This window comes from Prionailurus bengalensis, chromosome B4, assembly GCF_016509475.1.
Source record: "Prionailurus bengalensis isolate Pbe53 chromosome B4, Fcat_Pben_1.1_paternal_pri, whole genome shotgun sequence".
Taxonomy (NCBI): domain Eukaryota; kingdom Metazoa; phylum Chordata; class Mammalia; order Carnivora; family Felidae; genus Prionailurus; species Prionailurus bengalensis.
The window spans coordinates 127,856,969-127,883,249 of record NC_057358.1 but is presented as its reverse complement, the minus strand read 5'-3'; the positions used below and the strand labels follow the sequence as shown (position 1 = coordinate 127,883,249).

General features: G+C 43.5%; 1 protein-coding gene across 1 annotated transcript in view; it reads left to right on the top strand.

Moving 5' to 3' along the window:
* SYN3 (synapsin III) overlaps positions 1-26,281 on the top strand; it is a 465,413-nt gene that overhangs the window by 18,950 nt on the left and 420,182 nt on the right. The window contains 2 exon segments of the mRNA XM_043562446.1: positions 21,892-22,258; positions 22,261-22,351. Of these exon segments, the coding sequence (XP_043418381.1) occupies positions 22,042-22,258; positions 22,261-22,351 (308 nt within the window). The 5' untranslated portion in view covers positions 21,892-22,041.

The following is a 26,281-nucleotide window of genomic DNA, read 5'->3' as shown; positions in this document are numbered from 1 at the left end:
ACATCTGGTAAAATTAAATTTCCTTATAACCTGCAGCCCATTGACAAATACTTGAGGCAGGCAGAGTATGACATTCCTCCAGGAACTTCCTACTGTCTTAATCTTAATGCTTTGTTAGAAGGAAAAACAACATGAGCTTGACAATAGCTAGGCCTTCAGTATCTTGTGAGTCTTCTTTAGCATACGAAAATTGATACGGAAACTTCCCTTTGACTTTATCTCTCCCAGCTCGCAAGTATATAACTAGTTTCTCCTCACAATCCCCAGGGTGCTCTTCCTGCCCATGGGTTCTGTCCCCGTGCTTTAAAATCACCTTTTTTGCACCGGAAAAAAAAAAAAAGAAAGAAAGAAAAAAGAAAAAAAAAGACATCAGTACAAAGGAAGGAAGAGAAAGAAACCACTTTTCTGTGTTTGGTTCTTACTCTTGGAAGTGAGAATCGGAGATGTGCAATGGAGTCCCTCCCATCTGAGCCCCTCGTCTTATAGGTAAGTGAAGAAGCCCGTGGATAGAGAGGTGACTCAGCCTAGGGGGCGCTGATAGTGTGGAGTCCAAACCATCTGGGTTGAGTCCTCATCCCACACAGAATCACGGTGGCAACTGTGCAAGTTCCTCTCCCTTTCCAGTCCTCAGTTTCCTCTGTGTGTCAAGTGAAAGATAACAAACGATTACTGTTAGGACTAATTGGTTTAATATATGAACAGAGCTTAAAACGTGCCTAGATCATAGGAAACATTGTATAAATAGTAGGTGCTGTTAACACCGTAATTAGTATTGCTGTCACTGTCACAACCACTGGTGTTAGGGTCACACAGTGGGCCAGTGGTGGTAGCCACCGACCGCCTTTAGTGGGAATGCATGCTAGTCTTGCCCACATCTGCCCCTTTACGCAAGTGGTGAGGCTGACAGCTTTCCTAGCCGAGGAGAGGGAACCGTGTCCCTATAATTGCAGCTGAGACCACATAATTGAGCAGTTCCCAGAACCTCCAGAGCCAGTGCCTGGGCTCAGGCTCTCTGAGGCAAAGGGCACTGCAGAGTCCATCACAGTGCTGCTCAGTAGGTGCCGGGTTACAAGCAGTATCCCACTGACGTTGAGCACCAGGAGAGCTGAGGGGAGGGTGGGCCAGCAAGCCAGGGTGTCACAGTGGTTGAAGGGCTGCATCTGGGGATGGACTAGACTGATACAGAGGCAGGTTTTAATTCTGCCACTTACCTGGTACATGATGCTCCGCAGGTTGCTTCACCCCTTTCAGCCTCAGTTTTCTCATCTGTAAAGTGGAGTTAATGGTAGTACTTACTTCATTGGATTCTGTAAGGATTAATGAGACAATGCTTGTAATGAGCTCAGTGCTAGTAAGCAGTGGGCTGCATGAGGGCTATTACTTTCTGCTATTTAGGAGAAAAGTGCTCCCCATTTGGACAGGGTGAAGTGAGCAACTGGCAAGTATGTGCTGATTTCCAGAGAATCCTGTATTTTAATTGTGGTAATTTTGGAGTCAGGAAACAAAACAAGACAAAACAAACACACACTACTTGCAGACTCAGGAGACCTGCGTTCTGGGCCTGGCCTAGCTCTACTTCACAGAGTGACCTTGGACAAGCCACTTCCTGGGCTGTGCCTGGTCTCCCCATCAGGCAACAAAGTCGTGGGAGCAGAGCAGCCACAGTGCACAGTTCTGTGTGTTTCCAGGGGTCCCCTCCAGGTCCAGCCCCACCAGGTGACTGTCTCTGCCAGGGCACAGCCCACACCCTCCAGAGTCCCAGAGTTCTTCACTGGATCATTAGTGAGTGCCCAGTGTGCCAGTCATGCATCCACGTCCTGTACACGGTGCCAGGATGAGGCCTGGGTGGGCAGGGTCACCGGGGAGTCTGGCAGGAAGTGAACCCATTCTCAATATAAAGAAACTCCTGCAGGATAATGGAAGAAGGTGCGCACTGGGCCCCCCTTCCCGCGGTTTTACTTTCCGCAGTTTCAGTAACCTGTGGTCAACCTCCCTCTGGAAGCAGATGGTCCTCTTTCTGAGGAATCGTCAGAAGGCCACCGCAGCCTTTGCGCTGCGTCACAATACCCGTGTCATCCCCCTCCCTTCATCTCACCACATAGCCGTTTTATCCTCTCCCATCATCACAAGAAGGGTGAGTACAGGACAATAAGATATTTTGAGAGAGAGAGGGAGGGACCATGTCACAAACTTTTATTACAGTGTACTGTAATAATTCTATTTTATTATTAGCTGTTGTTGTTAATCTCTTACAGCACCTAATTTATAAATCAAACTTTATCATAGGAAAAGCTTAGTGTAGAGAGGGTTTGGTACCGTCCACAGTTTTAGGCACCCACGGGATGTCTGGGAACAGACCCCTCATGGATAAGGGGGGAACTGCTGTAGTTGGTGGGGGCCACTAGGGTCAACATTAAATGGAGTGGCCAGGAAGATCTCTGAGGAAGTAGCATCGGAGGTGGGGCCTGAATGACAAGGAGGTGGCAAGGGGAAGAGAGAGGGCAGAACATTCTGGGCAGTGGGAACAGCAAGGGCTGAGGCCCATGGTGGGTGGGGCAGGGATACTGGAGAGTGAGGTCAGCTTGTGTGAGAAACAGAAGGGCCAGTTTGGGTGTAGAAAACGAGTGAGGGAAAGGGAGTTCAGGTGATGTCCCCCCACAGGCCATGAAGGAAGCTTAAATGCCATCCAGAGCAGAGGGGTGTGAGTTGTGGGAGGGGAGGGGGTGCGGAGGCAGGGAGGCCAGAGAGGAGCTTCATCCTTGGTCCAGGTCAGGATATCAGTGGCTCGGACCCTGGTAGTGGCTATGGAGTTGGAAGAAGTAGATGCACTGGGAGGCTGGGTTGGGGAGGAGGGTTGACGGCCCGGGGGTGGTGCTGCTGGAGAGGGAAGAACAACCAAGTGCAGTATTTACTGAGATGGGAAGATGAAAAGGGGCAGTTTGGGGTGGGAGAGGACAGGAAATGGAGTTCTGTTTTGGACAGGATACATTTAAGATGCCTAATAGCGTGCCTTTGCTGCTCTGCAGAGTGCACTTGCTAAATTCCTCATTAGGGCGGCACCTGCCCATCAGAAGCACCGCCAGGCTGGCTGTCTGCCCACCAAGCTCAGGCAGGGGACTGCGGGCAACTGAAGGGGATAAGAGTGACTGTGCAGCGCTCAGCCTGCTCTCATTGGTGTGCTCTCTTCCTGTGTGTCTCTCTCTGTCTCCCTGTCTCTGTGCATCTCTTTCTGTGTGTCTTTTCTGTCTCCATGTCTCTCTGTCTCTCTTTTTGTGCATCTCTGTCGTTCCCTGTCTCTCTCATCTCTCCTTGTCTCTCTATGTCTCTGTGTGTCTCTCTCTGTCTCTTTCTCTCTCTGTGTCTCTCTCTGTGTCCTTCTTGATCTCCATGTCTCCCTGTCCCTCTGTGTGCCTCTTTGTCTCTCTATCTCTCCCTGTCTCTCTGTCTCTTCCTCTCTCACCTGTCAATAGCTTCATTCAGATGTTCCAGGTAGTCCCTCATTTCAGTCCTTCTTCCTTTGCCTGAGGGAGCCTCCCAAAAGTCTCCTGTGTCTCTAGGAAGAAGGTTACTTATTGGGCTCTGTGTGTTTTCTGATCTGGCAGAAGAAAACACCATGTCTGGTACCTGGACCTTGGCAATGCTGGCATCTTTCTTGACTGGGTTCCCAGCTGTGTCTGCTACTGTTTCAACTCAATGAGCCCATCGCCAGACACGGCCCCTCCTCCAAAACCATAGGGACAGGTGTGCACAGGGCTTTGCAGGGACACAGAGCAGCTCTCTAATCCCAGTTGGTTGGTGAAAGTAGTCAGGGAAGCCTCCGTAGGGGAGAAGGGAATGAGCTGTGTCAGAAGTAGCCAGCTAAAGAACATAGGAGAGCAAAGGGAATGTCATGCCAGGCAGAGGGAACAGAGACGTGAAACCATTGCATGGGGGCCAGGGCGTAGGTGACCAGGAACTCTAAGCAGCTCTGTATAGCTAAGCTATATTGTCAGCACCCAAGAAGCCAGATTCCAGGCTCATGGAGGCTCAAGGTACCATGATGTGATAGAAAATCAATAGGCCCTGGCCCCAGAAAGACATGGGTTTGAATCCTAATACCATGAAGGGGCAGTGCTCCCTAGTGATTAGGACCATGCCCATAGGAGCCAGGTTGCCTGGGTTTGAATTGAAGCTCTCCCACTAATCAGCAGTTTAACTTTGGGCCTCGGTGTCCATGTCTGTAAAGTGTGGATGATAATAGCACACCTACTTCATAAGGCTAGAGGAAGGATGGCATGAGTTAATATGTGTCCAGTGCTTAGAACAATGCCTGGGTGGCTCAGTCGGTTACGTGTCCAACTCTTGATTCAGCTCAGGTCATGATCTCATGATTTGTGAGATCGAGCCCCAGGTTGGGCTCCATGCTGACATTGTGGAGCCTGCTTGGGATTCTCTCTCTCTCTCTCTCTCTCTCTCTCTCTCTCTCTCTCTCTCTTTCTCAAAATGAATAAAATAAACTTAAAACAAAACAAAACAATGCCTGACAGAAGCTGTAATGATTATTTACAAGTTGAGTGATCACGAAAATTACTTGTCATCTCTGGTCCTCAGTTTTTTCCCTCTGTAAATTACGGGTGATGGCACTTTCTGAGCAGGGTATATCCTGCAGACGATTGCACAGTGTTTGGCACTTCACAGGTGCTCAATAAATGATAGCAGTTAGTTTTACATTGCAGGCTCCTTAGAAGGAAGTTCTGTATGGAGTAAGAAATAGTATCAACTTCCAAGTCCCTTTCATATTCTAAATTAGTTTCTGAAAAAGCAGCTCTGATCTAATGGAGAAATGGAAAATAAAGAATTAGGAAGGGAAAGAAGGAAGGGAAGGAAGAAGAGATGGAGGCAAGAGGGAAGGAAAGACAGCTCAGATTCTAAGAAGGAGCCTCCATGGAAGTGCTCTTTGTAAGTGGGACAAAGACAAGAAGGTTGGAGTTGATGCAGCCCAAATCAGAGCAATCTCAGAGCAGGTCCACATGCAAGATGAGGCACCAGGAACTCTGCTGGAGGAATCAGCAAGGATCCCCCACTGCATTCCCCTGCTCCCAGCCACACTCTGTTCCCCACTTGCATACCCAAACCTCAGAATTTCCTGACTTCATAGAGAGATGATCCAAATGTTCTGTTTCTTGGCCTGTTGCTGCACAGTGAGGTGTGGGCAGGAGGACCTTCAGGCAGATGCCTCTTCAAGGGCATCATCACCAGGGAACACAGACACACAGTGATGTGTTCGGAGACTCAGATGTTCCCTTGGATACTAATTTTTTCTGATGTATACAACAACCTGGTTTTCTCAACAAAATCAGGACATAGGGGCTTTCTGGGTTTTCACTGGCAGGGATCAAGGGAGCAGAGCATTCTCAGCTCTGATCCTGGAAGTGGCTAGGACTTGGCTTTCCAGCCAGGTAGATGGGCATAACAGCCATAGTTCTAGGAGTTGGAGATGCTCTCCCAGGAGGTGGGAAGTGGATTCCCCTCTCTCCCCACCAGAGGTAACAGGACCCCAGCAAGGCCAATTTTTGAAGGAGGGCTCCAGAACTCTACTCATGCATTCAAGGCAGACTGGATACTGGAGTCTTGTTGGATTTCTGGGGGCTGGTGAACCAGAGAGTCCAACTGGTCATAGAAAAGAAAATAGCCTAAACCAAGGTCAGCCCTTGGGCCACTCAGGTATTTAATGTTAGGGGTAATAGGAAGTGGTATTTTGACCTCAGGATTCATACAGAAGCCTGTGGTACCCTTGGACAAGCTGCATATGACTGGCAGAAAAGGTGATCTGGGGACCCCAGGAACCCCAGCCCTTGGAGTTGGCTTTAGGGAAGTGAGTTAATCCTAAATCCTTTCAAAAGGGGCCACAGAGAGTATTTATTAGAATTTTTCTGAGGAAATAGAGAATCTATTAATTAATTAATTAATTAATTAATTCTATTATTTACTGAGTTTGCATAAGTGCTATGGATGCAGAGCTGAAATACAGCCTCTGCCCTCAGTGAGTCAGATCTAACCCTTCATCACTATAAGTAGGAACCACTACTGTTACAAACAATCACAAACTCATTGGTATAGATGATAAGCATTTGTTTGGCTCATGCATCTTCGAGTTGACTGGGAACTGACTGATCTTAGCTGGGCTCATCCGGGTGGCTCTAAGGTACTGCTTGAGTCTAGGTCTTCTCCAAAAATATCCTTCTCGGATCCATGGGACATGTTCTCATGGCACTGGCAGAGGTACAAGAGGGCAAGTGGAAACATGGTGTCTCTTAGGTCTGTGGCTCAGAACTGGTGAGCTGTCACATCAGCCCAAACTGGTCACATGGCCAGGCCCAAAGTCAGTGGGCAGGGGAGTCACTCAGCTACTAGTGGAAAGAAAGAACTCCAGAGTCACTTGATTTTGAACTGTGTAGATCCTGGGAGGAGTACAGAATTGAAACTATAGAACTGCTCACCCCAACATAGTTGTGTTCATCTATGTATAAACTATGAATACTTTACCAATATACTGTAACCATAAAATGCACACACAAAAAAGAAATTTAAGGGTGAGATTGAAAATAGGGAAATAAAAGTTCAAACAATTTTTTCCCTACGCTCCAGTGCATCATTTTGAAAGCCCTCGGGGATGTGCTTCCTACTTTGGAGACTCTGGTCTGGAAAAGTATTTCTCAAAATGTGACACAGAGATCAACTGGAGCAAATCATTTGGATCATCTGGAGAGCTTGTTAAATGCATATTCTGGGCTACTTTTCCTGCCTACAAAATCAGAGCCTCTAAGAGGGAAGTCTGGGAATTTGTATTGTTAGGAGCTCCAGGGGAGGTGGGTGCATATTGGAGTTTGAGACTTGTAAACCAACAGAGCACTCAGCCTCTGATGGAAAGAAACCCAAAAGGGGTTTCCGAGAATACTGGAACCACCCCCCTTGCCCAGCCTGGAGTGTGCTGGGGGTGGTTAGGAAGGCCGTTCTGAATGAGGGGTGTCGGAGGTGAGTGCTGAAGGAAGGAGACACTTAACTATGATGTGTGGAGAAGGCTGTGCCCAGCAGAGGTCATTGCATATCGAAGAGCTGTCCTTGAGAGAGGACCTGCCATGTTCAGGGGTCCCCCCATGTAGTACATGTGGAGCAGAGGACCAGGGAAGGCATCCTGAAGAGTGAGTTAACAGACAAATAGGATGGAGCCAGAGAAAGGAAAGGAGCATGGGGGTGGGGACAGGAGTGGTCTATTCCAAGCTGGAGGGGAGAGGGCTGCAGTTTCCAGCCTGAATGTGATGGACCTTAACTTGGAGACCATGGGCAACCACAGGAAAATTTTCTGCAGGAAGTGACATGATCACGCCTAGTCTGAGTGCCCAAGAGGTCAGTTGGTGCCACGTGGGCAAGGAACTAGAGGTGGAAGGAGGTGTGTAGGATGTCACTCTTGCACCCGAGAGAGAGGAGGGTGGCCCGGCATTGCTGGGAGATGAAATTGGATGCCACGGCCATTTAGAGACCGAACCCATGGAGCACTGGAGAAGCAGCAGAAGCAAAACTGGGGAGGTATCTTCGGGGGTTGAGCCTGACTGGTGTGAATAGGAAGTGGGGAGGGAGGCAGAGCTATTCACCCTCAGCAGTGGGGCTTGCCCAGAGGGGCCTGTACTCTAGATGGTCACCAAAGCGGGCACCTTTCTGGCCCCAGTTTAGAATGAAACTCCCTGGAAGTAATGTTGTGAAACATACCCCCCAAACCATATGTGGTTTGTTTTACAGTAAGGTAACATTGCTAAAAATCACCTTTATTTACTTAAGGGCCCATCATGGGCAGCCATCACAGAGGAGCCCAAGATGGCCATTTAGCTCCAGACCTCAGGTGATCAAGGGCTTCTGTTTAGATTTTTGACATGACCTTCAGATGAAGGTCTAGATCAATCAGAGACAAGCCAGTGTGATTGTCAGATAACACTAAGCTTATGTCCCAATCCTACCTGGTGCTGCCTGGAAAGCTCTATAAATTGTCTGTAAATAAACCCTGTGGTTATTTTCTGGATAACAGTTATAGTTGCTTTATAATTTTAGGTTAAAAACTTGAACTTATTTGGGGCGCCTGGGTGGCTCAGTAAGTTAAGTGTCAAACTTCAGCTCAGGTCATGATCTTGCGGTGAGTTGGAGCCCCGCATCGGGCTCTGTGCTGATAGCTCAGAGCCTGGAGCCTGCTTCAGATTCTGTGTCTCCCTCTTTCTCTGACCCTCCCCCACTTGTGCTCTCTCTCTCTCTCTCAAAAAATAAATAAACATAAAAAATGTAAAAAAACGAACTTGTTTGATGTAAGTGTTCATGTACATGCATATTTTTTATGACCCTATCTTGGCATTTCTCTGTTTGAATATATTTTGGATTGGGGTGGGTGGTCGGTCTCCAATAAATGGAAGATACTCACTTCTCTTGAGCCCTGGGAGACTCTCTCCCCTAAAATTTCCTGACACCCCAAGGTGGTCTCCAACAGGGGGAGGGGGTTGTTGGTGAAGCCTGTCTCACCCACAAATCCTACCTCTGAAGCCTGAATCCTCCTTGGCTGGGGACCCACAGTGTCCCACCTGTGGGAACAAGAACATTGCCACTCACAGGAGATCAAGGCCTGTGTGAGTGGATTTGAACTCATCAAAGACAGCACACACTTTCATGTAGATGTGGCTGGAGCAGAGCTCTGCAGATGAAAGGCCTGACGGGTCTGTCTGTATGTGGAGACAGAGCTGCTCCCTCGGCAGATGTGGGTTTGACCTTTTTTTCAGGAAGTTAAGTGTCTCTTAGCTATGCAACTTGAGTGGCACAGCCTCTCGCTTCTCGGCTCACCCTTGACTCCCACACTGCCTGTGCTTATCAGTATATTGATGAGGCCCAGCCCATGTTGCCTGCATGAATTTTTAAACTTTCTGCTCATGCAGAAGGGGTTTTTAGCAGCTGTTAACTACTCAAATGCTCGTTCCTAATGGGTAAGGAAAAGGAAAATCTTTCAACACACACTGAGCAAAAGATGGAGAGAGAATTTATGAGGCTTGGTGTGTTTCCGTGAGGGAGGAGCTCACTAGAAATTAAGTCAGAAATCCCTTTGCATTATTCCAGCTATGATTCAGCTTAGGCTTATGTGTCAGATGCTGTGATAGCTGCCTTCTTGTATATAATCACACATTTAGTCTTCGCAAGCAAAAGGTAAGTGTGGTTTAATTTCATTCATGTTATTATATTTTTTTTAATGTTTATTTTGAGAGAGAGAGAGAGAGAGCAAGCAGGGAGGGGGCAGAGATAGAGAGAGGGAGAGAGAGAATCCCAAGCAGGCTCCATACTGACAGCCTGGAGGCTGATGCAGGGCTTAAACTCGCACACTGAGAGATCATGGCCTAAGCCAAAATCAAGAGTCGGTCACTGAACCAACTGAGCCACCAAAGCATCCCTGTTTCATGTTATTTCATTTTATTTTATTTTATTTTATTTTATTTTATTTTATTTTATTTTATGTTATTTTATGTTATTTTATGTTATTTTATGTTATTTTATGTTATTTTATGTTATTTTATGTTATTTTATGTTATTTTAATGTTTATTTATTTTTGAGAGACAGAGACAGAGAGAGACAGAGCACAAGCAGGGGAGGGGCAGAGAGAGAGGAGACACAGAATCCGAAGCAGGCTCCAGGCTCTGAGCTGTCAGCACAGAGCCTGACGTGGGGCTGGAACTCACCAGCCATGAGATCATGACCTGAGCTGAAGTCAGATGCTTAATGAACTGAGCCACCCAGGCACCCCACTCATTCATGTTATTTTAAATAGAGTCACTCAACAAATATTTACTGAGCCCCTCCTACATGCTAGGCACTTTTCTAAGTGCTTGGGATACATCAGCAAACAAGTCAGAAAATGCTCTCTGTTCTTAGGGGACTTTCTATCAGAAGGAGCAGAGAATCAACAAGCCAGGTAGATAAGTATACAGTTTTATAGAAGGTAGTGCATGCTATGGAAAAAAGAACAAGTAAAGGGCGGAAGGAGAGATCCAAAGTGCCAGACGGTTTAACATTGGGTGGTCAGGGGAGGCCTTGCTGGGAAGGTGACATTTGAGCAAAGATCTGAAAGACATGAGGGTGTGAGGCCTGCAGGTTTGTGTAGAAAGAGTGTTCCAGGTGAAGGAACAGCCAGGGCAAAGGCAGCTGGTGAGCAGGAAGTTCAGTTGTTAAAATTCATCTTCATTTATTTTCTAAGAAATGTGCTGGGCCTTGAATGTTCCTTAGCCGATCTCCCCCCTATAGGAGATCCACGTGTTAGCCCATGAAACATTATGCCATTGACATTTGCAGAGTACTTTAAAGATTAAAAAGCAATTCCACGGGGGTGATGGAACTGTTCTGTACCCTGGTTGTGGTGATGGTTACATAAATGCGTTAAAATTCATAGAACTCTATGCCCAAAAGTCTGTTTTACTCTATGTTAACTTACAAAGTAAATATTTTGAAAAGCGTCTTAATGCATATTATGTTGATCTGCTCAAAGACCTGTGGAGTAGGAAGGGCAGGGATTAGTGTACTCCTGCTTTTCAGATCAAAAAACCGTGGCCTGGATGTTACTCAGCTGCAAGGGTCTCAGAGTCAGATCCTTTCCAAAGCCAGTTCTCATATAAATACTGCAGTCCCTCCCACATTGCCTCCCAAACTAACACTGACCACGCTGCTCAGACCTTCAGGCAACAGGACACATACACTGTCTAAAAAGCAATCAGAATAGTAACAGCCGCTAACACAGATTGCTCATCAAGAGCCGGCACTGTTCTAAATATAAATATAAAGTTGGGGCGCCTGGGTGGCGCAGTCGGTTAAGCGTCCGACTTCAGCCAGGTCACGATCTTGCGGTCCGTGAGTTCGAGCCCCGCGTCGGGCTCTGGGCTGATGGCTCAGAGCCTGGAGCCTGTTTCCGATTCTGTGTCTCCCTCTCTCTCTGCCCTTCCCCCGTTCATGCTCTGTCTCTCTCTGTCCCAAAAATAAATAAACTTTGAAAAAAAAATTTTTTTTAAATAAATAAATAAATAAATAAATAAATATAAATATAAAGTTACTTAACACCCACAAGAACCCTATGAGGTAGATACTGTTACAATCCCCACTTTACAGGTGAGAAAACTGAGGCTAGATAGGTAGTAGGTAGCAGAGCTGGGATTAAGAACACAGGCCATTTGGCTCCAGGGTCTGTGAGCTTAACCTTTAGGCTTTACTCCCTCTGTCCTGCTGTGTCCAGCACCAGAATGCTGAGGCCATCATGGTTCTTAGCCTGGGTTTGGTAGCAGTCTTGCACTTAAGGACCCCCCCCACCCTTTTTTTTCAGAAAGACATTTTTTTTTTTAGTTTAAGTTTCTCAAGAAATTAAGGGGAAGGTACAGAGATTTCCCATATATCCCCTACTCACACACATGCATAACCTTCCCCACTATCAACTTCCCCACCTGAGTGGTACATCTGTCACAAATGATGAATCTACATGACACATGATAATCACCCAAAGTTGGTAGTTTACTTTATGGTTCACTCTTGGTGTTTTATATTCTATGGTTTTGGACCAATGTATAGTAATATGTATCCATCAGTATGGTATACAGAATATTTCTGCTGCCCTAAAAATCCTCTGTGCTCTGCCTATTCAATACCCACCCCCTTGCCCCAGCAACTCCAGGCAACCACTGACCATAATTTTGCCTTTTCTAGAATGTGATATAGTTGAAATTATAATTATACTGTATGAAGCATTCCAGCTTGCTTCTTTCACTTAGTAATGTGCATGTCAGGTTCTCCATGTCTTTGCATGGCTTGATAGCTCATTTCTTCTTAGCACTGGATAGTACTCCATTGTCTGGATTACCACAGTTTTATCCATTCACTACTGAAGGACATCTTGGTTGCTTCTAAGTTTAGGCAATTATGAGTGAACATCCTAATATAAATGCCCCTGGCAGGTTTTTGCATGGACATTAAGTTTTAAACTCCACTGGGTAAATACCAAGGATCATGACTGCTGGATAGTACAGTAAGGGTGTTTAGTTTTATAAGAAACCACCAAACTGCCTTCCAAAGTGGCTTTACCATTTTGCATTCCCCTCAGACATGCATGAGTTTCTCTTGCTCCACATCCTTACCAGCATTTGGTGTTGTCAGTGTTCCATTCTAATAGGTGTATACGAGCATCTTATTTTAATTTGCATTTCCCTGACGATATTCACTGTGGAACATCTTTTCATATACATATTTGCCATCCGTCTTGTCTTCTTTGGTGAGGTGTCTCTTAAGGTCTTTGGCCCATTTTTAAATATAGCAGCATGTGAACCAACACTATGGTAAGAATAGTGGAGAAGAGAGGATGATATTAAAGATGTTGGGAGAGACAGCGTTGACAGGGTCTGGTGCCTCGGTGGCTGACATGGTGAGGTTCAAAAGGGAGCGAAGTAGGAGACTCCAGTTTCTGGTCTAAGTGAGTGGATGGATAGTGGTACTTCTGGGAGGAAGTGGGTGGGGGAGCAGGCAAGTGCATAAACTCTTTTGAGAATGAGCAAGGAAGTGAATCTGGGGTGTCTGTGAGACATCTGAGCAGAGATGTTCACTCTGCTGTCCAGGCTGATCAATTGCTCATCTCTTCCCAAAGTAGCTAGCTGGTACTAACTACTGTGGAGTGGCTCTCATTGTTATGGAGTCTTTCCTGTTTTGATGCAAAACTTGTGTCCCTATGATTTACACTTTACTTCTGTCTTGTGGCTCAACCAACAATTCTGAGAACTATTCAATTTTTTTTTTTTTTACCCTTCCCAGTAAAGTCTTGCCACAGCCTCCAAGAAGCAAGCTTGCAAAGTTGCTTTCTTTAAAATGTTTTTGTTGTATTTTTCCTTTCTTGTGTGGCCACTCCTGCCCTCTAGTGGCGACTATTGGGGCAGCATGGCCCACTAAGCTGGCCTACTGCATTGTCCCAGAGAGACTTCCTGCTCACTCTTCTTTTCTTCCTTGAATCCCTCTCATCCCCACTTTGTCTCTCTATCACATTACTTTGGGCACTGAAGTGATATCCACTGTCTAATAGCACAAGTGAGTGACTTACAGAATAGGAAACCACCTTGCAAATCACATAATCCATCTCTCTTCTTTTATAACCAAGGACCCGAAATGACTACAACAGCCTCCTAACTGGGCTGGCTGCTTCTGTCCACATCTGCAGTCTGTTTTCCACTCAGTGGCCAGGTAGACTGGATCGTGTCTCTCTCTCACTCACTTTCACACTGGGATTAAAATCAAAATTATTCTCAGCATGGTCCTTCCTGATCTTGTCCCTCTACTTTTCTAAACATTTTCTTACAAAAATATCCTTCTTGTTTCCTAGTTGCGCTGGCCTTCCTTCTGTTCTCCAAATGCACCTAGCTCTTTCCTACTTCAGGGCCTTTGCATACGTACTTCTCTTTCCCCTTATCCTTCACGTCTCAGCTTAAAGGTTGCCTTCCCTGCCCCACCGCCACGTTAATCTTTGCAACCGCACTCTGTGTATTCCGTACTAGCACTTGCCCCAATCTGTGAATGTGTTCACTTGTTTATGATATGCCTCCCTCTGCCAGACTGTAAGATCCCACTGGGGCCTGCAGTGGGGAGAAGTTACAGGAAGAGCCTTTGACTAACATTGGAGTTGGTCAAAGGACACTGAGGTGATTCTCCAGCAGGTGTGGAATTCCCACCAGCATAAAGATTGACCAGAGCTCCTAAGACGGGGTTGTTAAATGATCTCTGAAGTCCTGTCACCTCTAGTATTTTATTAACCTTTCTATCCAGTATTTTAAAAATGGAAGAGTTCAGACTTAGTAATGATTTGGTAGCTTGTGTTAGACTGAGCTCTCATAGATGATAATTACAAACTTGTGATAAAATATTTAAAAGAAACTAGGTTTCTCTAGGTTCCCAGAGAGAGGCAAAAAGTAGGTAGACTCTAGAGGGGATTTGACACTTGAAAGAAGCACTAGGTGAGATCTGCATTTATGTGACTCTTTCTGAGAGCAATCCCCAATTCACATGACTTGGAGCAGCTAAACCAAAGCAGAAAGCTGCAGTTGTATTGGTTTGACAAGTCAGCAGAGTATAGACTAACAAAGTGGCCGGAAAATGAAGGAATCCAAAGAGATGCCCAGCTCCCTGCTCCCAGTGAGACTGACTCACACTTCTGTTAAAACTGTATTGCAGCTCAACTCATTTCTGCTTTTCATACTTGCCTAGAGTTGTTAATCTTGGGAGCATTCTCCAATAAACTTCCTGCTTGCAAATCACCATAGCGGGAGTCAGCTTCCTGGCTGAGGAACCTGACTTACAGCAATCTAATTGATATTTATAGAACATTACACTCAACAACTACAAAATATCCATTCTTTTCAAGTGCAGAGGGAGCTGAGCCATATATATACTGAGCCATAACATTAATCTCAATGAATGTCAGAGATATCAAAGGATTAAAACCTTATCGACTATGTTTATTATTCACAAATGAATCATATTAAAAGCAACAATAATAAATTATCGGAAGGAGTACTGGAATTTGAAAACTAAACATATGTTTAAATAATACATGAATCAAAAATAAATCACAAAGAAATTAAGAATAATTTGAATTGAACAATAATGAAAATAATGAAATGTCAAATTTCTGAGATGCAGCCAAAACAGTGCACAGAGGGAAATACATTGCTTTAAATGATTATATTAGAAAAGAAAAATGGTTTAAAGTTAATGATTTACATTTTTAAGAATCTAGAAAGAAGAACAATTGAATTCTTAAACCCAAAGTAAGAAGAGAGAGAGTAGTAAAGACCCCAATACAAATGAAATGGAAAACAAACAATGGAGAAAATTGAAAAGTCTGCAAGTTGGGTCTTCACAAGATTAACAAAATTTATAAATTCTTAGTAACACAGACTAATCCAAAAGACAGACATAGCAAATTTTCAGTGTCAAGAATATCAGGGAGGAGCTCCTGGATGCCTCAGTCAGTTAAGCATCTGACTTCAGCTCGGGTCATGATCTTGTGGTTCGTGGGTTCGAGTCCCATGTCAGGCTGTGTGCTGACAGCTCAGTCTGGAGTCTGCTTCAGATTCTGTGTCTCCCTTTCTCTCTGCCCCTCCCTTGCTTGTGCTCTCTCTCTCTCTCTCACTCTCTCAAAACTAAGTAAATAAACATGAAAAAAAAAAAAGAATATCAGAGAAAATCACTGCATATCCTAAAATGATAGGATAATAAAAAATGTTATGAATAATTTTATGCCAGTGTATTTCATAACTAAGATGAAATGGACAAATTGCTTGAAGTCACATATTGCCAGTACTGAATTAGAGACTGTGAATAGATATATAAAATAGATTGAGTTCATTATTAAAAACTTTTCCACAAAGAAAACATCAGCCCCAGATGGCCTCACTGTTGAATTCTTCAAATAATTTAAGTAAAAAAGACAACACCAAATATTACATAAACTCTTTCAGAAAATAGAAAAGGCAGGAACACTTTTCAATATATTTTGTGAGCTCAGTATTACACTGATACCAACATCTAGCAAAGACAGTACCAGAAAAGAAAATTTCAGGCCAATGTTTTTCATGAACATAGATGCAAAAATCCTCAACAAAATATTATCAGATTAAATACAGCAATACATGAAACTGGTAATTCACTATAACCAACTGGGATTTATCTCAGGAATGCAAGTTTGGTTTAACACTGGAAAATCACCACACTAAACAAAAACTATAGTCTTCTCAATTGATTTCGAAAATCGCTGGGCAAATTCAACATCCATTCATGATAAAAACTCTCAACCAACTAAGACTACCAGGGAGCTGTCTCAGTCTGATACAGTGCATTTACAGAAACCTATAGCTATCATCTTAGTGATGTGAGATGGTAAACATCTTCTCCCTAAGATTGGGAAAAGAAAGGTGTCTACTTTCTATTCATTTCTATTCAGTGGTGGAGGTTTTAGGCACTTTAATAGAAGAGGTGAAAGAAAGAAAGGCACTAAGGTTGGAAAGATGTCTCTATTTGTAGATGACATGATTACTTAAAAAGAAAATCTTAGGAAATCTATAAACAACCACTAGAAACAAAAATTGAATTAATCGCATCAGCATATTGACAATAATTGGCAAATACATGATACTAGCAGCAAACAAATAGAATGTGAAACTTAGAAAATGATGTCTTTTAAACTACAATAAGAAAAATACAAAAATTATTAGGAATCAGTTAAATAAAATATGTACAACACTCCAAAGTTGGAAAATGCAAAATATTTCTGAGAGAAACTGAAGATTTATTTTATTTATTTACTTATTTTTAAAACTTTTTTTAAATGTTTGCTTATTTTTGAGAGAGAGACAGAGACAGAGAGCAAGCTGGGCAGAGAGAGAGGAAGACACAGAATCCAAAGCAGCCTCCAGGCTATGAGCTGTCAGCACAGAGCCCAACGCGGGGCTCGAACTCATGAATGGCAAGATCATGACCTGAGCCAAAGTCAGACGCTTAACCAACTGAGCCACCCAGGTGCCCCGAGAAACTAAAGATTTAATAAGTAGAGTGCTCTACCATGTTCACGAAATGGAAAATTCAAGTGTTAAGATGTCACTTCTACCCAAACTGAGCTGTAGATTCTATACAATCCCAAATCATATCCCAAAACAGACTTTTTCATACAAGTTGATTTTAAAAATGTGTATGAACTTAGGACCTAGATTAGCCTACACAATCTTGAGAAAGAAAATCTAAGTTGGAGGACTCATTTTCCATGATTTTAGGTCTTTCTATAAAGCCACAGTTATGAAGACTGTGTACAGACAAACAGATCAATGGAGCATAGTAAAGAGTCCAGAGATAGACCCATACAGATACAGTTCATTGGTGCCAATAAAGCCACCAAAGCAATTCATTAGGGAACAAATATTTTCATGAATAGTGCTGGAAAACTGGATAAATGAACTTTACGTCACACCACTCAAAAAAATCAAGTTTGGGGGCACCTGGGTAGCTCAGTTGGTTAAGCATCTGACTCTTGGTTTCCGTGCAGGTCATGATCTCACAGTTCATGAGTTCCAGCCTGGCATCAGGCTCCAGGCTGACAGCGTGGAGCCTGCTTGAAATTCTTTCTCTCCCTCTCTCTGCCCCTCCCCCACTCATGTGTGCATGCATGCATACTCTTTATCTCTCACTCTCTCTCTCTCAAAATAAATTAATTTAAAAAAATCAAGTTTGGAAGGATTATAAACCTAAACAGAAAAACTAAAACTATAAAGTTTCTTTAAGAAATTAAAAGACAATATCTTCATGATCTTGGGGTGGGCAAAATTTTTGAAAGCAGATACAGAAAGGTCTAATCATAAGAAAAATATGGTACTTGGACATCATAAAAATTTTTAATTTTTGTTCATCAAAACATCTGCAGATATATATATATATAACAGATTTCATATATGTACATATAAATATGTATACTTATATGTGTATATATACATTTTTGTATGTATATGAAAATATTCTTAATAACCAAGCTATGGAAGTATAGTCTTATCCTATGATACAATTTTTTTTCTCATTAGGATGTTTTTATTTCAAGTAAACAACAAACACTTTTTGTAAGAGTTATTTATTCTGTCAAACTTCTGTTCATGAAGGAAATGAAGTGGCAAACCAAACACTGAGAGAAAATGTTCATAGTATGCATATCTGACAAAGGACTTATATCCAGAATGTATGAAGAACTCCTAGTCAGATAATCCAAATCAATAATAAAAATATAAACAACTCCCATTTTAAAAATGGGCCTAAGACATCACAATCCTGTACTTCAAACTGTATTACAAAGCTGTGATCATCAAGACAGTATGGTACTGGCACAAGAACAGACATTCAGATCAGTGGAACAAAATACAGAACCCAGAAATGGAGCCACAAACATATGGCCAACTAATCTTTGACAAAGAAGGAAAGAATATTCAATGGAAGAAAGATAGTCTTTTCAGCAAGTGGTGCTGGGAAAACTGGACTGCGACATGCAGAAAAATGAACTGGACCACTTTCTTACACCATACACAAAAATAAACTCAAAATGAATGAAAGACCTAAATGTAAGACAGGAAGCCATCAAAATCCTTGTGGAGAAAGCAGGCAAAAACCTCTTTGACCTCAGCCACAGCAACCTCTTACTCAACACGTCTCCGGAGGCAAGGGAAACAAAAGCAAAAATGATCTATTGGGACCTCATCAAAATAAAAAGCTTCTGACAGCAAAGGGTACAATCAGAAAAACTAAAAGACAACCAACAGAATGGGAGAAGATATTTGCAAACGACATGTCAGATAAAGGGTTAGTATTCAAAATCTATAAAGAACTTAAACTCAACACCCAAAAAATCCAGTGAAGAAATGGGTAAAAGACACGAATAGACACTTCTCCAAAGAAGACATCCAGATGGCCAACCGACACATGAAAAAATGCTCACATCACTCATCATCAGGGAAATACAAATCAAAACCTCAATGAGATACCACCTCCCACCAGTTAGCATGGCTAAAATTAACAGCTCAGGCAATGACAGAGGTTGGCGAGGATGTGGAAAAAGAGGATCTCTTTGGCACTGCTGGTGGGAATGCAAACTGGTGCAGCCACTCTGGAAAACAGTATGGAGATTCCTCAAAAAATAAAAATAGGACTACCCTACAACCCAGTAATTGCACTACTAGGTATTTATCCAAGGGATACAGGTATGCTGTTTCGAAGGGGCGCATGCACCCCAATGTTTATAGCAGCACTGTCAACAATAGCCAAAGTATGGAAAGAGCCCAAATGTCCATTGATGGATGAATGGATAAAGAAGATGTGGTATATATATATACACACACACAATGGAGTATTACTCAGTAATCAAAAAGAATAAAATCTTGCCATTTGCAACTACGTGGATGGAACTAGAGTGTATTATGCCAAGCAAAATTAGCAAAAGACAAATATCATATGACTTCACTCATTTGAGGACTTTAAGATACAAAACAGATGAACATAGGGGAAGGGAAGCAAAAATAATATAAAAACAGGGGGACAAAAATAGAAGAGCCTCTTAAATATGGAGAACAAACCGAGGGGTACTGGAGGGGTTTTGGGGAGGTGGGATGGGCTAAATGGGTAACGGGCATTAAGAAATCTCCTGAAATCATTGCTGCACTATGTGCTAACTAACTTGGATGTAAGTTAAAAAAATAAATTAAATAAAAATTTTTTTAAAAATGGGCCAAAGACCTGAACAGACACTTCATGAAAGAAGATATATTAATGATAAGTAAACCCATGGAAGTTGCTCAATCTCATCAGGTATCAGAGAAAATAAATTAAAAACACAATTAGACACTATTTTACACCCTCTGGAATTGATGAGGGAAACAAAGGCAAGAGAAATGTAGCTCAAATTAAATCTCACAGCTGGCAACCCACTGACAGACACCTGAAACATGCAGAATGTGACATTCCTCAAGCGACTCATGGCTGCCTTACTTCCTTAATATTTTTGTTTTATTAAAGACTAAAAGCAAGCGTATCTTAATAGCAGCTAGCCCCTCAACATCCTGCAAGCCTTGCTTTGAAATTCCTTAGAAACTTAAGACATCCCTCACCCCCCACTAACTTAGAAGTATATAATCAGTCACTCCTTACAAGCCCAGTGCAGCTCTTTCTGCCCATGGGTCCTGTCCCCTTGCTTTAGTAAAATCACCTTTTGCAACAAAGACGTCTCAAGAATTCTTTTTTAGCCATTTGCTCAAGAACGATCAGAATGGCTAAGATTAAAGACTGACAATGAAATGTTGATAAGGGTGTAAAGCAATTGGAACTTTCAAATAAAATGTGAAAACAGCATAACCACTGTGGGAAACTTTATGACAGTTTCTTGCGAAGGGAAACATGTTTCTACGCTATGATCCAACAAATTCACTTGTAGATATTTTCCCGAAGAAAAATCTCCCTCTCACTCTCTTTCCCTCTCACTCTTTCTTTTTCCACAAAGACACTTAAATAAAAAATCCTTACAACAATTCTTTTCATAATACCCCCAAATTGGAAACATTTCAAATGTCTATCAAAAGGAGAGGGTATAAAAATTTGTCATTTATTCATCCAGTGGAATGAAAAACAGAATGACTCTTGATACATACAGTCTAGATAAGTCTCAAAACCACTGTGTTGAGGGCAGGAAGCTGTTCACAAAAGAATCATACATATGATTACATTTATATGAAGTTCAAGATTAATATATGGTGACAGACATCAGCAGTGCATTTGCCTATGGGGACGTGTGGATTAACTGGAAAGGGGCACAAGACAACTTTCTGAGATGACATAAGTATAATAAATCTTGTACCGGTGTATTCATTTATCATAACTCAAAGAATTGTACACTTGAGGACTGTGCATCTCAGTTGAAGTACATTTTACTTCAATAAAAATATAAAATCTCAAAAAAATATGAGGGGTCTAACTGCATCATTTGAATGATCATTTTTCTCAGTGGGATATTTCAATCTCCAATGAATAATCTGTTGTTTTTTTTAAACTTATTTTCTTCTGTTCAGAAAAGTTGTACATATGTGTATTAGTCTGCTTGGGTTACCATAATAAAATACCACAGACTGTGTGACTTAAACAACAAATTTATTTTCTCACAGTTCTGGAGGCTGAAAGTCTGAGATCATGGTGCTACCATGGCTGGTTTCTGGTGAGGGTGTCTTCCTGGCCTGCAGACAGCTTCCTTCTCTCTGTGTCCTTGCCTGGCGGAGCGAGAGCAAGCTCTCTAGTGTGTCATCTTATAAAGCCACTAATCTCATCATGAGGGCCCCACCCCCATGACCTCATCTAATGTTAATTTTTTTAATGTTTATTTATTTTTAAGAGAGACAAAGTGCAAGCAGGGGAGGGGCAGAGAGAGAGGGAGACAGAGTGTGACCAGGGAAGGGCAGAGAGAGTGAGACACAGAATCAGAAGCAGGCTCCAGGCTCTGGGGTGTCAGCACAGAGCCTAACACAGGGCTCAAAGCCAAGAACTGTGAGACCATGACCTGAACCAACATCAGACGCTCAACCTACTGGACCACCCAGGCACCCCCTCATCCAACTTTACCTCCTTAAGTTCACCATCTTCAATTAACAGCACATTGGGGGTTAGGGCTTCAACATATGACAACTGGGGGACGCAGTTCAGTCCACAGCAATATATATTATAGAAAGTCTTGAAAAGATAGGTAAGTGGAAAAGAATAAAAAAGCCATATAATTACATTACCCCAATATAATTGTGGTTAACATTCCAATGTATTTTCTATTCAAAGTTATGTCATTTCATCTTTTATGTGGTTGTAGTCATTCTGTACCTATAAACTTGTAGCATGATCTTTCAAAGTACAACATGAAATTTTTTCTGTGGTACTAAAAGCTCTTTTTATGTTCCCTCTTTTAATAGCCACAAAAATTTTCACTGAGTGTGCTGTAGCTTATTTATTCATTATTTTGTGACTGAAGATTAAAGTTCCTTCCAATATTTTGCTAGTGTAAATAATGCTATGAAAAATATATTTGTGCAGGAGGCTTTTTCTGTAACTGAGATTCCTTTCTTGGGGGAGAATTCCAGAAAATGGAAATTGTAGGTTAAAAGGTTATGCTCTGATTACATGTTGCCAAATTCTTTTCCAAAAAGATGTCCCACTTTATACTGCCCCCAGCAGTGGGGCAGGAAGGCGCCATATCTGTTTGCTCTTACAGGGCAGAGGTCATTTCCACTAATGTGTGTGTTGGCCTGTTTCCATAGGTTAGCAAAGACAGCTGAAGCCTACTTGGGCAGGATTCCCCTGGCTCTTCCGGCTTAAGACCCTACCATCTCCTATCCCTGGCCGCCTGTGTTCTGGGCCTCACCTAGACAAGTCTGTGTGGGAACAAGCCACCTCTTCCATCTGTAGCCATGAATTTCCTCCGGCGGCGCCTCTCTGACAGCAGCTTCGTGGCCAACCTGCCTAATGGCTACATGACAGACCTGCAGCGCCCAGACAGCTCTACCAGCTCCCCTGCATCCCCAGCCATGGAGAGGAGGCACCCCCAGCCCCTGGCAGCCTCCTTCTCCTCTCCAGGATCCAGCCTCTTCAGCTCCTTCTCCAGTGCCATGAAGCAGACCTCAGCAGCCCCTCAGGGCTGATGGAGCCTCCGGGTCCCTCTGCTCCCGTTGTTCAAAGGCCCAGGATCCTATTGGTGATTGATGATGCCCACACAGATTGGTAAGCCAGAATCTGCCTAGGGGCAAGAGAGGTGATGGGGGCTTATCTCACTCCTGGGGGAGGGAAGAGAGGGGAAAGCTGAGAGGTTTGATCAGAGTATCAGAGACTGGCCAGAGGGCAGGAAACTACATTTACTATGTGGCTACTGCATGCCAGGCACCATGGCACCTGTTTCGTGCTTTATGTTTACAATCCCAATCCCTTGCCAGCAAATCCAAAAATCCAAAAAGCTCTGAAAACTGGAAAATATTTTATAATCCATGTGGCAGCAAAGCCTGATCTGAGGGAAAGTGAGACTCTAACAGTCTTCATTATACCATTCACTGTGTGTGACCATAAATGATTTATGGCAATCTTGATTTACATCTTTTTAAAAAAAATTTTTTTTAAATGTTTATTTGTTTTTGAGAGACAGAGACAGTGTGAGCAGGAGAGGGACAAGGAGAGAGGGAGACATAGGATCTGAAGCAGTCTCAAGTCTTTGAGCAGTCAGCACAGAGCCCGATGCGGGGATTGACCCCAGGAACTGGAAGATCATGACCTGAGCCAAAGTCGGATGCTTAACCAACTGAGCCACCCAGGCGCCCCCTTGATTTACATGTTAATACATTTGCAATGGGGTACTGCTCAGAGCTCACTAGAAGTGTTATATAATATATGGTATACATCCCATATTACCTTCCTAAGAATGGAAAACTTTAAAAACCCGAAATAACTCAGGCAAGTTGCTTAGCCTCTTTCAGCCTCAGCCATCCTCCATCCATTCAGTAAGGTTGTTATGAGGGTAAAAGAAATGAACAGAGACCCACAGTCCTTATCTAACACCCTTGAGACCAGAGTGCCTGAGTTTGTCCAGAACCTGTTCTCTTAACATCAAACATGGGCAGAAATGATATGCCTTCCAGTCTCTTGTTAGGCATGCTGATCCATGGTAAGCTCTCCAGAGTCAGAGATTGGACATGTCAAGGTCATTGAAACTGTTCTACAAATAGTTACTGAGCACCAGTGGAGTGCAAGTCACAGCCTTAGGTGCTCAGGTAAGTGGTGAGCACACCTTGCTCACATGGATCTGAAGTTGGAGGATAGGTCTCTACATCAAATATTTGGTGGAGAGGATGCTAAATATTATCAGTCCTAGTTGGGGACATGGAATTTGCAGTCTAGAAAATAATGCCAAGTGTGGAGACCTGGAAGCACTCCATCCAGGGCGGTTCTGACAGTGGACTCATAAATGGTCATGGGGCTGGAGAGCAAGGTTGCACGCGTGTGTCTTCAAAGGCTACCACATAGTAGGCACATCATAGGCACCTGGTAAATAGGTCTTAGGTGAATAAGTTAATGCATTCAGTTCACCGAGCATGTCACAGGCTCTGTTATTCTAACATGCATGTGCACACTCATATTCACTTGAGAAGTTAACTCAGGTTGGGAATGACTGACCCTGTACTTTGGAATGGGAGATATTTATAGTGTATGATATTCAGTACAGTCAACATGGAAGCATGTTCAGCAGGTGTAGACAGCAGTCTTTACTTTCCTGCTAAAAAGTTAGTTCATCTTAAGCAAGGTGAGATCATGGGCATGGCCTCTGTTTTGATCCAGTCTGCATTATCTTCAGTGTTGCTGCTTGCTTGAAGCCTCTCCTCATGAAGCCTTGTTTATCTGTTTATGCGCTTATGTAAAGCAGCATCTTTAGGTTCTGAATTTAGTGGTTGATTTCTGCAGAGATTTTGCTTCCAGGCACTGCTGCCTGTGCAACCCTGCTGCTTGTCTATCCACTAATCAAAATGCCTGCATGGCCTTTACAGTCTTCTTGTTTCTTTTCAGCCCCATACTTGACCTTGGTTTTGACCGCACCGTGCTGACCATGTTTCCTCGGCCTCAGCCAGGGTTTGCCATGATATGGCAATGGTCAGGGGTTATTTAAAAACCTATTTATCAAGAAAGTTACTTTCTGTTTGGAGGGTGAGCTGATAAATGACAGTACCGTACAATGGTGAGGAACACAGACTTCAGATCTAAGTTGTCTAGGTTCACATCCCATGTGTACCCCACAGTAGCCAAATGACCTTTGCAAGTTACTGTACCTAAATGGGAATAAAATAGTACCTACCTAGTAGAGTTAATGCATGCAATTGGGTTAAAATCTGAGTTAATATAAAAGTGCTTAGGATGTGTCTGGTAGACAGTAGATGCTACTTACGTGTGTGTTGCTATTGCAGACTTTTGTGACCTATGCGACATTAATCATCTTGATGGCAGCCCCTCATAATCATGTTTATTTAATCTCTTCATCCCCAATAATGGGCAGAGTGGATTAGGATTTATCCTGCTGTGCAGTTTTCTATTGGTCACTTGTGCTTGTTAGCTCCTGAGTAATAAGGTTGGGTCTTATTAATTAATCTCTGTGGTGCCCATGCGGTATGTAGTAGTATGGTGTGCGGGCACAGCGAACGAGGCCAAAATGCAATGGCCTCACCCAAGTAACGTTTATTATTTTAAGTCTTTATTTTAATTCCAGTTAGTTAACATACCGTGTTATGTTAGTTTCAGGTGTACAACATAGTGATTCACCAATTCTGTACATCATCCTGTGCATCATGACAAGTGCATTCCTTAATCCCCATCACCTATTTCACCCATCCAAGTAACATTTAAATTTGACTTGGTTTCCATCTCTCTAATCTGAAGACCATGTGTGAATGTGTGAATTTTAGGCTGTGTATGCTGATGGGGGGCATGATTTTGGCCAGAGGAGTGTCTCCCAGTCTGTGTCAATCATGCCTCTTATACCCACACTTTAATTAGGTCTCCAAACAGCAGTATTTCTCTTGCCCTTCAGTGAGTAAAAAGGGGAGAATGGAGAAACTGAGGCACATTAACTTTCCTGGAAACTGGTTCTGCATCCACTGGATGTTTGTGATGGGGACTTCCTGCCTGCGGACACATCAGCTTCTGCAGAACTCCATCCTAGATTCTTCTTCAGCTTCCTAACCTCTCTGAATCTTAATACATTCCCAGCTTTCTCCAGATTGATGCTGGCTGCCTGGGAAATCCCAGTCTGCCCCTGCAGAGTTCCGAAAGATGTTTGTTCCCCGCCACCAGGAGTGGCCAGCAGGTGGCGGGCCAGCCCCACTGTCCCGGGCAGCTTTGGCAGAGTGTGGGCTGCCTGGGTCAGCCCCCACCCGGCCCCTCCTCCATTGTGCAAACTGTCTCCTGAGAGGAAGAAGTTGTTAAAGGGGAGAAGCCAGCTCACAGGGCCCCTTTTTTACCCCCCTTTGAGATGATAATGAAGGGGGAGATAGCCACTGTCTGGACTGAGAGTGAACCCACCAGGAACAATGCTGCTCCCTTTTCTCTGTTCTCAGTCCCACATCCTCTGTCTTCCCATTCTGGGTCTTGGGCCTTCCTGCAGAATCAAGTTTCCTTGTGCTGAGGGAGTTTGCAGGAAGCCCCCACGCTCCCCCTCCTGGCAGAGGCCAGCTTGCAGACTCTCTGAACCAGCCTGGGTCCCCCAAGGACTATCTGTTACCTGCTGAGTGACCCAGGGAGAAGGACTTCTCATCCTCTGAGGAGAAATAGAGGGCCCCAAAACCACCTTTGCTGGGAAAAACAACTTATGGCTGAACTTTGTAAGATCCTACCACCTTTTGGGATTGGCCATGGAGGTGAGCCCAGCTACAGCAGTGGTGTTTGGGGAACTTTGGGCCAGCCTCCATAAAGCCCAGTTCAGTAACAGGTCTGAACTCAAGTTGGTGCTATCCTCTGGGATGAGGGGAGACCAATCAATCTTGAAGAACCATAAGAACCAAGGGAAAGGAGAAATAAAATAAATGAATCTCAGGCTCAGTATTCTTCAGCCTTATTGCCTGCCCACTCTTTCTCTTGCCTAGAATTTTCCAGCAGCCTCACTGGTCCCAGACCTCTAGT